This window comes from Lissotriton vulgaris, unplaced genomic scaffold, assembly GCF_964263255.1.
Source record: "Lissotriton vulgaris unplaced genomic scaffold, aLisVul1.2 SCAFFOLD_2907, whole genome shotgun sequence".
Lineage (NCBI taxonomy): Eukaryota > Metazoa > Chordata > Amphibia > Caudata > Salamandridae > Lissotriton > Lissotriton vulgaris.
Genome location: NW_028241972.1, coordinates 267,941 through 280,853, shown reverse-complemented (window position 1 = coordinate 280,853; position 12,913 = coordinate 267,941). Strand labels below are relative to the sequence as shown.

The following is a 12,913-nucleotide window of genomic DNA, read 5'->3' as shown; positions in this document are numbered from 1 at the left end:
TTTGTGCTATGTTGTAAGCAGAGAAAGTTTGGGGGGCAGAACAGGCCAAGTGCTTGTTGTAAGATGTTAGCATACAAGGTACTTTCTGCCACTTTTAGGGAGGAAACGTCAGACTTTTTTCAGCAAATTGGAGTACATTCTAAATTGGAGCATAGAGCACTCTTATTGCAAATCACAATTCTGCGCGGTTGATGTCACATTTTACTTGGGCATACATCTAAGCAAGTCCAAATGTGGAATAAATAGCATTTATAAAATAAATAAATGTATACTTGCGCTAAAGGATTTCAACTCTGGTCAGATTCCGGGACTATATTTCCTGACAGTGCATGTTTTCAATTTGATGACACTTAGACACCAGTATTTAGTGATGTAGTGTGTACTTACAGGTGTGAATCACATTGGCTAGTCATCATAAAGGAGCAGATCAGTTAAAGCCAAGAAATGAGTACTTTTAGGAACATGAGTTATAGGATTTCACCTCCTTCACATGTGTTTCTTCGTCTTCTTTGTCCCTCTACAGGTCAGAGAGGTGGCACATTCAATAAATCCTGGTCTACTCTGTGTTGCATGTGGATCTTACAGACGGGGGAAGCTCACCTGTGGAGACGTAGATGTTTTGGTTACTCATCCGGATGGGAACTCTCACAAAGGCATTTTTGGCAAACTCATTGATGGGCTGAAAATGCGAGGTGAACAACTTTATAGAAAATGTTTGTATGTTGAAACACAATGTATGCTGAAAGACCTATTTATTGCAGAGATCTATTCTAAATGACGAGTGTTAAGAATTTAGTACGATGTGAGTAATGGGCGAAATGCACAGAAAAATTGAGCACTATTCTTTGAGACTAAACGTATAGTGGTCTTGCACAGGAGTTGTTAATAAGTGCGTGTCAGAACCCCTATCAGGAGGCTATGGGGATAACGGGAGCTACTGGGCCCAACAGTGGTCATTGACACCTTTTACATCTGAGGTCCCGGGGCCCAACTTACTATGTGTCCCGAGTAACTGGCTCAAGTACCTCTTCAGCACTTGACTCACAGTGATAGCACGGGTGGAGCAGTTCAAGGCTTCTTGGGGTTGAAGGTAGACACGGGATATGAACTAACCCTGGGCGGTAAATTCCGTTCCCCTCACGGAATTTGCGAAATTTGGGTAATTTCGCGTTCCGCGGAGAACGTGGAATTGCCCAAATTTCCATGATCCGCAGCTTTGCGGAATTTTTTGCTTGTTCGCGCTGTCAAAATGCATGTTCGCAAGATATTTCTCCCCGAGCACGCAAACAGTGTTTGCGAACAGGAAAAAAGCATCGCTTTTGCGTGCTCGCTGAAATTTTTTACTGTTTCGCAGAGCTTTGCGGAGCGCGACTATGCAAATTCCGCCCACCTCTAGAATGAACACAGGCTCACAATTTAAAATATGGTCAATAGCAGCAATAAATGATCGCCCAGTCAAATGCTTTCTTTTATGACTAAAGGAGTATTTATATACAACGACAAAGTGAAATTCAGCATACACAAACAATACACACAGCTCCCTGATGTCAGGGCCCTAGTGTTTAATAGGCAGTCCCCTGTGTCCCACTTCCTTCTCACCAGTGTTTATTCCCCATGCACTGTAGGCGACATTTATGTTAGGCTCCACTATCATTCCTAGTCTCTTCAGTCCCACTCCGACTCTTTTAGAAAAGTCAGAATTCTTTCCACACTGAAGTGCTATCTGGTAGACAAGTTCTCCTGGGAGCTTATGGCCCTTCACTCAGTCTTACCCACACAAGTAGGGATTGTCCGACTGGAGTCTCTGAGAGCGTCTCTCAGGCAGTTCATAGAGGCAACGGCTGAGTGTTCCCGATTTTACACCGATGCAACAGTACGTTTCCTTGGGTCTTCCCCACAGGTGGGGGGTGTACGGTTGCTTCGAGTTCCTGTTGTTAGTCAGGGTACTGGCCAGCATGGCTCACCACCGCTGCCTCTCTCCACGACAACTGCGTCAACCAGGCTCTGATCCTTTTCTTGTACTGGTGATCCCCCCCACTCTTTTTGGCATTCAGGGTCACCAAACTTGCTCCTTACTTTTGGTGACAGCCCGATTAACATCACAGCTGATTTCTCTTCATGGCAGCCCACTCTGACATACGAAGTCACCAACTTATACATCGAACATGGGCAACAGCCCGATTTGCACAGCAAAAGCCACTGCTGCCTCCTCTGCCATACGGGGTCCCCAACTTTCATCCCGCACACAGGCGAAGGTCCGTCAGCATGACAAACTTTACTGCTGCCCCCTTCTGACATATGGGTTTACACACTGCACATGGGTGACAGCCCTGTAGCTATAAAAAAACTACATGGTGGCCCTCTATGGCATACGGTGTCACCGACTTACAATCTGCAGTCAGGTGACTTGGAAGTCCCTGGGTGATATCCCCTCGCCTAGCTGGAATACTGGCAGGCCTTTGCTTCCAGCTCCAGTCACAGGCAAAGGTCTTGCAGAGCTTCCCATCCTCACGCAGCCCGTCTGGCTGGTTGACATTTTTCGGGATTGCAAGATTACCTTTTTATAGTCCATTTCCAGACACCAAATGTGATTTAGGGTCTGAGTCTTTGAAATTTGGGTTAGGTGTCTGCTTCCTTTTGAAGTGAACACTCCTCTGCCCTGCTTTTCCTCCAGAAAGCAGCCTGCGCCTACAAATCGGCAACCAGACAACATAGGCTAAAGGTTCTAGGGGTTCGAACCCAGATGCCAGCCACAATGATGTGTATCAGAAACTTACACAATAAATTGGATGGCGGCACGCCCTCTGTAAAAGTTCAACAAGGATCTGCTTGAATACAATTGTAATCGTATCTTTGGGTGCCAAGGAAAGAGTCCCTCCTGGCCGGTGGGGGCTCCAAATTTCAATGAAAGAACTGGGGGAGTGCAGGAACCACCTGCACTACTTCCAAAGGCACTCCGAATGGAGAAGAAAATCTACTAAGATCAATTTTATGGGTGTAACCAAGGTAGTAAGTGGAGATACAATGTTCGTCGGTAAATCAGTTTCTGATCTATTTATTTGAGAAGTCACATATTATAATCATAGTAACTTTATAGATAAAAAACGTAGTCAATTTCAAGTCAGAAATATCCAATCATGTTGACATAGTCCCTATGCATTTCGGGACAAAGGCCCTTCATCAGGGGACGGTTCACAATCTGAAAGTAAAAGTGTGGAGGTTCAGGGAGAGGAAACGTCTCCAAAGTTTAAACAGACATAAAACAGTACTAAGAGATGCCTGGGCATACAGAAGGTTAAAAAAGTTGGTCAGAAACAGGGAATTTGTGGGAAAATCGAGTGTGATAACTCCAATTCCACACCTTACACATCGCTACAAGCATGAAAATTCAGAATCTGACAGATTTCACCCCAGTGACAAAGCAAGGGGAACTGTAATGTATTTTTCTTGGGAAAAATTACTATTCTGTAAATACAGGCAAACCAGAATTAGTAAATTTGGCTCACTCAGAATGAGGACCCAGGTGTTTTTATTTGGTCTACAATTCTCATTACTATGTTTACTTTATGCAGAACATTAGAACATATGATACAAGAGAAGCTCTGTTAGATTCAGCATGGGTAGATAGTTCCTATATGTTTCTATTCTGTCCATGTTTTCAGTGTTTTACATATATGAATCATGAATCAAATATTTTTTTCTTTATTAAGGCTTACGTACCACTGTGTTTTAAGTAGCCTTCCTTATTTTTTATGATGCAGGGTTCTTGACTGATGATTTGGTGAGTCAGGAGGACAGTGGAAGCCAGAAGAAGTATATGGGAGTCTGCTGTCTTCCTGGTCCTGGAAGGAAACACAGGAGGCTTGATATCATTGTTGTTCCATACAGCGAGTTTGCGTGTTCTCTGATGTACTTCACGGGTTCTGCTCACTTTAACCGCTCCATGCGGGCACTTGCCAAAACCAAAGGCATGAGTTTATCGGAGCACTCTCTAAACAAGGATGTTGTCCGCAATGGGAGCGTGAAGGTCAGCACAGGATTTCCTCTCCAAACTGCTGCTGAAAAGGATGTGTTTGAGCTGCTTGGTTTGCCATATAGGGAACCCCATGAAAGAGACTGGTGATACCCCCCATGTGTCCTCTCACCGACTTTGCATACCACACTGTACTTTGATTTTTACCTAAATACTCCCCTTGCATGCCCAGATACAGCTTCAACAGATTAAGCAGACCAAGGTTGGTTATTGGACTGCGATCAAGGTTACTCTACTCTACTCATGAGCAGTTTTAAACATACTCCCATTTCTGTGCCATATGTGTATTTTTAAGATCTGCAGTATTTTAGGATTTCATTGGAATTGTAGGGAAAATAACAATTCTGTTGCACTACTTACAACAGCTGCAGTTTTAACTTTAAACTTATTAGGATGAGTGGATGTATTAACTGTATGTTTATGTGGCGCTCGTATAGGCCGCTGACTGCTTCTAAGCGTTTGCTGCTGAAATTATCTAGTAAAGAAGGAATGATTGAGGAAACTCATAAAGAGCTAAATTACATGTGCAGGGATTATATGAAGTATGGTAGACATTGATGAGACAGAGCTTAGTGTCTATGTGTAAATTATTCTCAGCGCACCCTCCTTGCCTCCACCCTCCTTGAACGTCACCTTGGGTTTTTAGCTGAAAGAAAATCAAAGGGAAGACAGTGCCCTAATCGGTAGAGACATTTACTTTCTTTTTTAGCAAGTGGAAGAACAATGGAAGTTTGCTGTTTTTTATAGTATTTAAAAACATAATAGCATTTCGCTCTATCGGCGAAACATGCCTTTGAAAGTGAAATGGCAGGTTTCCAATTTCATGCAAAAGGCAACAGAAATGGCTGCAGTCCGTTTTCTGAGCCTGTCTCCGTAGACCCCCAGAAGGACGTGAGTGATGGACGCTTGTGTCAGATTTCATCAATGCTCAGAGATTGTTGGCTGTGAGATTGGTAGTATAAATAATGTTTCTTCACGATTAACGTTATCTTTATTGCGCTGATCTTTCTTAGCCTTATTATTACTTGGTTATTTTCACAGTGATTGTATGTAAATATATTCAAGATCCGTTTTTTAGACTTATTTAGTGGTCAATTGAAGAACTATAATGCATGCGTTCTCCATGGCTGTGATGTATTAACACTCATTTGTTCAGTCTAACAGTGCCCAACTGTGGTCATGTGGACCTGTCCTCGTGTATTTTAAGAGCACAGTATCTAATGGGTTGCCCAGTTTTTAACTCTAGTGGATTATTGCACGTCTGTAGTCTTCCAGTACCTATTGGGCATGCTTTATACACTGTGGACCTGATTCACAAAAGGACTCCGCACTTGGAAATTCTCATTGCGGAGATTCAGCCACGACTGCGGGGCCTCCGCCATGAGTGCAGAGACCCTTTGTGAATCAGGCCTGTGATTCCTTGGAGTGCTGTTTCTGAAAGAACTGACACTCCTCTGACATTTGACTGATTAGTGTTAAATTGTCGGGAAAGACTAATGGCACTCCAGAATGTAAATGTATGAGAAGGTTTTGGGTTTATATCAAGACCTGCGAGGTCTGTGATGAACCTTTCTGGCAGACTGCTTTGCAAAATTCTGATTAAGCTTCAGTTGCATGGCTGGCTACTGTTAGGTCCGGTTTTGACAATCTAGGTTCAGCAGTTTTGGTGCCATTCTGCAAACCACAGACAAAGACACTACAAAAAGAATCCTCCTGAAATCAGCACATTTTGACAGCAGAGTTGCACCCACCGGATGGCTAAATATTTCTTCATTTTGGCTGTCATACTGTTTTATAAGGGCGGACTTTCAGAAACTTGGCTCATACCTCAGGAAGCTCCAGGACTTCTTTGGTACTCCACAAATTAGCATAAGTGTATGTTTAAATTGTTAGCACACTTTTTACCTGATTTCTCGATCCCAGCATACTGTTGTGTGAAAATTGTCTTCTAATTTTAAACCCCTGTGTGCATTTTAACCTTAACTTTAACTTGAATGTAACTTGTGAATATAGTTCGGAATACAGCTATAGTGTTTGTAGAGAGATAATGTGCAAAATTCTTAATAAAAAATTGAGAATTATTTAAAAATAAAGATTGCCTGACAGTGGTGTCTTTGCCTTACTACAAGACCATCTTTTTGGTAAGTAAGGTTCATGGTCATGGAGAGTTAAAGTACAACTAAAGTGAACACTTCCAATCTCTTTCTACAATGTTAGTAGTTATAGGGTTTTGTGAACAAGTGGGTGTTATTAGCAGTGGAAGCAAAATTGGGTTCTTATCTTGATTCCAAATACTCTCATACAAATAGTTGTTATCTTCTTATGCCCAAGATCACTGACATGTCTACATTTTTAGTGTTTAAAAAAAAAAAGGCAAAATATAATTATTCTCTAAATAAAGACTGCAAAAGTGCGTGTATTTCTTGCCACAATATGAACTATATATAATATATTTGTGTGTGTGTTTATATATATATCCACAACATTTGCTCCAGTTCACGGACCTCTGGTGCTCTGCTCCCGATGCGTGACTCATCGATAGAGCCAAGTCGAACAATATTTCCACAGCCTTCTTTCTCCAAGAAGAAATGGTACGCACTCACAATGCCCGATATTACCACAATTTCTTTATTTGCAGCAAGGCTTCTGATTCAAAAAAGAAATACCGACGCGTTTCGTTAGTTACCACTAACTTGGTCAACGCCGCGTAAAAAATGAAAGCTCCAAAGTTCCCCACCGGAACAGAGACGCACTCAGACATCCGCTAGCACCAGGCTTTTAAAGGGAAAGAACGTTGAAGAATGAGTGGATATATATAAATAAATATTTGGATGGAGGATTTAGTAGCAGTGTAATTGACTGTTTACTTGACCAATTTATAGTGTCTCACTAAATATAGTGGATAGTGACTAAACTGTGTGAATATCTGTATCACTTTGTCAGTTGTTGTGTAAACTGGTTCTACAGTTGGTTACTAGCTATGTGAAAGTCTATATGAGTTATTGATTAGTTAACTGAGTATTTGTATGGGAGAGTGAAAGTGTGTGTGGTTCGGTGGGGGGGGGGTGTGACTGTCCAAATATGTGTGAATAGTTGATTCAGTATATATATGAAGTTAAAATTACATGTTCTAACAGTTTGGGTGAGTGAATCTCTTTATGGGTGTGGTGATGAGCAAATATATTTCTCATTTTCTAGTGTATGAAAAGGTGTATGTGATTGTCACGTGGATGATGTCATCAGTGATGTAATTTGAGATGTCATCAGTGATGTCACTGACCATGTCAGGAATGATCACATTCTGACATCAGCAGTGGATTGCGGGTGCGCGAAATATAGTTAGTACAACTAACTATATAGGAGCAATTTCAATGGTTTTGTATGAGTGAAATGTCCAGCTAACTATAACACCCCTAAAACTTATAGTTTTTTGAGTGAATTTCAAAGGTTTTTTAAAAGCCAATTCCTAACTATATAAGGCCTGAAACCTATGGTTTTTTCACTGAATTTCAAAGGTTTTTTGAAAGCTAATTCCTAACTATATAAGGCCTGAAACCTATGGTTTTTTCAGTGAATTTCAAAGGTTTTTAAAATGCTAATTCTTAACTATAAAAGGCCTGAAACCTATGTTTTTTTCAGTGAATTTGCAAGGTTTTTTAAATGCTAATTCCTAACTATATATGGCCTGAACCCTATGTTTTTTCGGTGAATTTGCAAGGTTTTTTAAATGCGAATTCCTAACTATATAAGGCCTGAAACCTATGGTTTTTTCAGTGAATTTGCAAGGTTTTTTAAATGCTAATTCCTAACTATATAAGACCTGAAACCTATGGTTTTTTAAGTGAATGTGCAAGGTTTTTTAAATGCTAATTCCTAACTATATAAGGTCTGAAACCTATGGTTTTTTCAGTGAATTTGCAAGTTTTTTTTAATGCTAATTCCTAACTATATAAGGCCTGAAACCAATGATTTTTTAATGAATTTCAATGGTTTTTAAAATGCTAATTCCTAACTATATCAGGCTTGAAACCTATGGTTTTTTCATTTAATTTCGAAGGTTTTTTTAAATGACAATTTTTAAATGTATTAATTTTTTTTAATATTGATTTACTACATTTTTGCTGGCAGGTGTTCAGAGGGCACGCCCCCTTTTTACAACACTCTGTAGCGCAACCCCTGGCGCGTTTGCAGAGGAGGAACTAATTCCCCTTGCATACTGGGGGTCCCTGGGGGGCAACTAGCCCACCAGGAGCCTCCAGTATAAGCCAGTGGGCTGCATTGCAGGGAGGTGTAATGAGGCCACACCCTTTTTTACACCTCTCTGCAACGCAGCCCCCGGGCATGTTTGCAGAGGGGGAACTAATTCCCCTTGCATACTGAGGGTCCTTAGGGGGCAACTAACCCACCAGGAGCCTCCAGTATGCGCCAGGAGGCTGCTTTGCTTTGCCCCGGAGGGCGGCGGTCCCCGGGGCAGTGTGGGGGGGGTTGGGCACCCCCCACACTTCTTTATCACTATGCCCCCGCGATTTGGTCCCCCTTGGGGTAATTTTTAAATAAACATACCAGGATTTTTTTTTTAAACATTTTTGGCCTCGGGGGGAGGGGGTCCTTGTGGGACCCCCTGAGCAGGCCCAGGGGGTCAGGGTGCTTCTACCCTGCCCCCTTTTTTTCTACACGTTTGTTTTTCTGCTTTCTTGTGCCTCGGTCTACCTAGCACAAGATGAATGCCAACACTTCCTGGTTAGAAGTGTTGACAGCCAATGAGCATGCTGCTTTCCTGTGAAAGGCATGCTGATTGGCTGCCACTGTCTGTCAACACTCCAAACCAGGAAGTGTTGGCAGCCATCTTGTGCCTCGGTAGAACCAAGGCACAAGAAAGCAGTGAAACAAAGGTGCAAAACGCACAAAGGGGGCAGGGTAGAAGCACCCTGACCCCTAGGCCTGCTCAGGGGGTCCCACAAGGACCCCCCAGGCCCAAATTTTCATTTGAAAAGTCGCAGGGTGCGCTCACCGTACGTGTACGGTGCGCGCACCCACGCGATTTGGGACTGGGGGGTCCTTTTGGGACCCCCTGACCAGGCCTAGGGGGTCAGGGTACTTCCCTTTTTGAGTTCTACACGTTTGTTTTTCTGCTTTCCTGTGCCTCAGTGTGAGGCACAAGATGGCTGCCAACAATTTCTGTTCTGGAGTGTTGACAGACAGTGGCAGCCAATCAGCATGCAGCTCGTACTCTGGAAGGTACAGAGTACAGTAAGCTTACAGTGCACGCACGGTGCAATGCCTATAATTATATATATATTTTTTAAATCCGATTTTCTCAACAACTACTGGATGGATTTACACCATTTTACCAAAAGGGCCTACCATTTTGCCAAGTTTGTTGTAATTCCGTTCATCGGTTCGGGCTGTAGCCTTGTCTAGATGTCCTATGGAAAATTGCATGGGGAAAACACGTTTTGGGACCCCTCTTTTTTCTCGGCCCCCGCTTCACGAATCCCCCCGAAACTTTCAGGGAAGGAGTGGAGCGTAACGGGCCATCTTCTTTGAGAAAATCGCGTACATTCATTAACCGGCGCCAAAGTTATTCCCAATAGAGTGTTGCGGATTTCCTATGGAAACTAGGTCCTAACTATATATACCTACTGGCGACCGCCAGTAGGTAATACATATATATATATATATATATATCAGCAACAAAGGTCACTCCTGAATCACCAATGTCTCAGCGACCACACGAGGAAAGACCAACGAATCCCAAAAATGCTGGCAAAAGGTACTTTATTTCGAGAAGGTTACAGCAGCTTGGCAGACAACGCGTTTCGGGCGGTTGCCCTTGATCACATTAAAATATTTCCCATCATGCCCTCTTTTTAACCACGTCAGGCCCATCTTGCCTGTAACCAACGTGAATAAAATAAGAGGAATATCAACTACCTGTTGTGGTTTCTTCCACAGGAGGCAACTCGTTTGAATTGATGTTTGCGGCCTGCCTCGGCCGCGGAGGAAGCCCCGCTGCTACAACAGCGTGCCACGATGTATTGCCGAGGAGCGATACCGTCAATGGAGGTAGTCCTGTCACGAAGGTGCAAGAAGGCAGCAAGTATGTGCAAAGACTGTAACCCACCCCACTGAGGTAATCAAGAATCATATACGTGCAATAAAAGCCGGACTCACTGAAGTTTGAAATGGTGCAACTACAAGGACCATAAACCCCTCGAATAGACCACGCCCAGGTGGGAGGTCATTTTTGAATATTAGACTGCACTTCCCCGGCTCTGAGCTGCATTGTTCCCGTGTGCCATTGAGAAAGAATCGGAAAGATTTGAAACGCGTTTGGCATGGAGAAGTTTTACTACGAGGACATTCTTTGCCCATCTTGCCTGTAACCAACGTGAATAAAATAAGAGGAATATCAACTACCTGTTGTGGCTTCTTCCACAGGAGGCAACTCGTTTTGAATTGATATATATATCAATTCAAAACGAGTTGCCTGTTTGGTCATGAGCAATGCGTGTTTGGCCACAGGGCTTGCTCTTCAGGCTCCTGTTCCAGGGAGATATTGTGCAGGTGTCAGCTGCAGCACTCACTCTGAGGTAGGTGTCCATCTATATTCTCAGTACCGACCTCGAGCTGATTGCCATCACCAGTCCCCCATCACTGTCGCACAGCAGCATTATACCTTCAAGGAGTTCATGCTGCAAATATTTATTGTCCTTCCGAACCTTGTACCCATTAGGGCCGCTGCTGGTGGCCCTCACTCGGTGCTAAATGACCACGGCGGAAGTCAGCCGACTCGACTATGCCTGCACTCTTGTGCTGCAAACCTTGCCTTCTGGTTCTCTGTTGATGCCGGTTACAATCCCAACAGCTCTTGGTCAGTGACCGGCTGTGGTAACCGATCCAGAAACATTGTCAGCTAGAGTCCATCTGATGTTGAAGTACAAAATTACCAAAGCAAGTGCTGAGATCGATGAGAGATGTCCTCCAGTACTCTTGCCGTTACAACAGTATTTCCAGAGGACATTTTTTGGTGGTGTTTTGACACCATTCAAGGCCTCTGCTGACATGTTCCACATAATGATGATGAAGAAGCATGTATTCGCTTCCACCTCATTATATAAATCCTGGCCTATAACTAGATTTGCAAGATGCCACTGGCTTGGATACGTCTCAAAGTCTGTCTTGGATTCGCCTGTACATCTTTCTGTAGAGGAAAGTGCCGCCTTTTGTGGTTGAGATGACTGTGGAAGATCTAGAATTGTCGCTCCCCACTGAAAAGAATAAGGTTATCCTCTTTGAGGAAATGTTGCAACCTGGACTATCAGCCTCTGCTCCTTTATTGCCTTTTAGCATCGCCCTGACTTACTTAGTTTTGGCTGCTTGGTGAACTTTCACCCCAGGTTTGAGTCATACCATTGCAAGGCCTCACAGGCCATTGCCAAGTGATCCGCAATTTTTGAAACAACATTCATACCTATAGAGTCTTGCAGAGTCAATAAATTGACAGCATGAGCAAAAAATATTTTCTTCTGCCAGTTTGGCATTATGCTCCCTGATTTCAGTTTGTATCTTCGGTTGTTACACGCAATGCGTGTTAGGACATGGCACACAAGGTGTTGCCGGCCTTGCCATAGGACTTGCGCTGCACCTTTCCTCAAACAGTAAATGATAGTCAAGATGATGAAAAATAGGTTTTACGTTCTGGACAGAACAGCATGCATTTGCTTGGCCTTGGTATGGGCAGCAGCTTCACTGGATTGTCAGGAGACGTCCAGGATTCTCTAATGGACATGTCTTTAGGCTCTTGAGGAAGGCTGCTAAGGCCTTAGAGAAATGTAAAGACCGCAGAGCGCTTACTTACTGGGGTTACTTTTCCCTATTTGCCAGTTCCATCAGCAATGCAGGACGTTCAGAGGATACTTGAGGAGTCTTGCATATCTCTAGAGGCAACCCTGGCAGTCTATATAGCAACCTACGCAAACATTTTTGGTGGCATAGGTACTGGAGGTTCCTAGGTATGAAGTCAACAATAACAGCAGCAACACTCCTCCTCCTCTTCACCTGACAGTACTGCCAAATCTCTGTAGTTCCCCCCTACCAATCGACTGTTGAGACTAAGCATCAGAACCCAACATGTCCTAACTACTGCCACTCCATCACATTGGACAATTAGGTCCTGCAAATTATCCAAGTTCATTACGTCTTTCAGTTTCTCAATGCACCTTCCCCCCTTCTCCCATTTTATTTTCTTGTGCCCAAGAAGGATGGAGCGACTAAGACTGATTCAAGACCTCAGATTGGTTCCTAACACTTGGTCTAGTAATTCAGGCCTTGAATCTTGTGGACTGGATAGTGCAAATGGATCTGCAGGACCTTTACTTTTGTATATGGTCCTGCAGTCCCACAGAAATTACTGTTGCTGTACTTTCAGTTTAACACATTGGACTTGCATTTACCCCTCACGTCTTTATTAACATCATGTTTGTGGTTGTGTCGTAGAGACGGGTTATCTCTCACTGGGTAAGCTTGGCTTCGAGTTTGTATGTCAATGTGCCAATCTGGAAATGTGTGAAGTGTATTTTACCAAACTACTGAAGGTTATCCTTAGGACATGGAAGAAGGTGTAATTTCAGTGGCAAACACATACCCATCAACCTCTGGCTAAGCCCTGTGCCCAAACCCGCTGCAAGCAGCCAGCTACCTTTTGCGTATGGCCTCTGGCTGTGCGCAGAGGTGGGGTTGGCACAAGTCCTGGCCAGGCCCTGAGTTCATGCAAACTATAACACGCACACCAACTGCAATGCTCATGACCTCACTCTTCATTTAAAAAAATGCAATTATAGATATAAATATTAAACTAGGTCCTCTAGCGCTGGGATG

The 12,913-nt window shown here is 43.3% G+C and overlaps 1 protein-coding gene across 1 annotated transcript; it reads left to right on the top strand.

The window, feature by feature from the left end:
• Positions 1-523: 523 nt before the first annotated feature.
• Positions 524-6,126, top strand: LOC147669117 (DNA polymerase lambda-like; the record flags this gene model as incomplete). The annotated part of the gene is made up of 2 exons (XM_086948212.1): positions 524-692; positions 3,762-6,126. Coding segments are annotated over 2 exons (531 nt in total), but the record flags the coding sequence as incomplete, so codon positions are not given.
• Between the last annotated feature and the right edge of the window lie 6,787 nt (positions 6,127-12,913).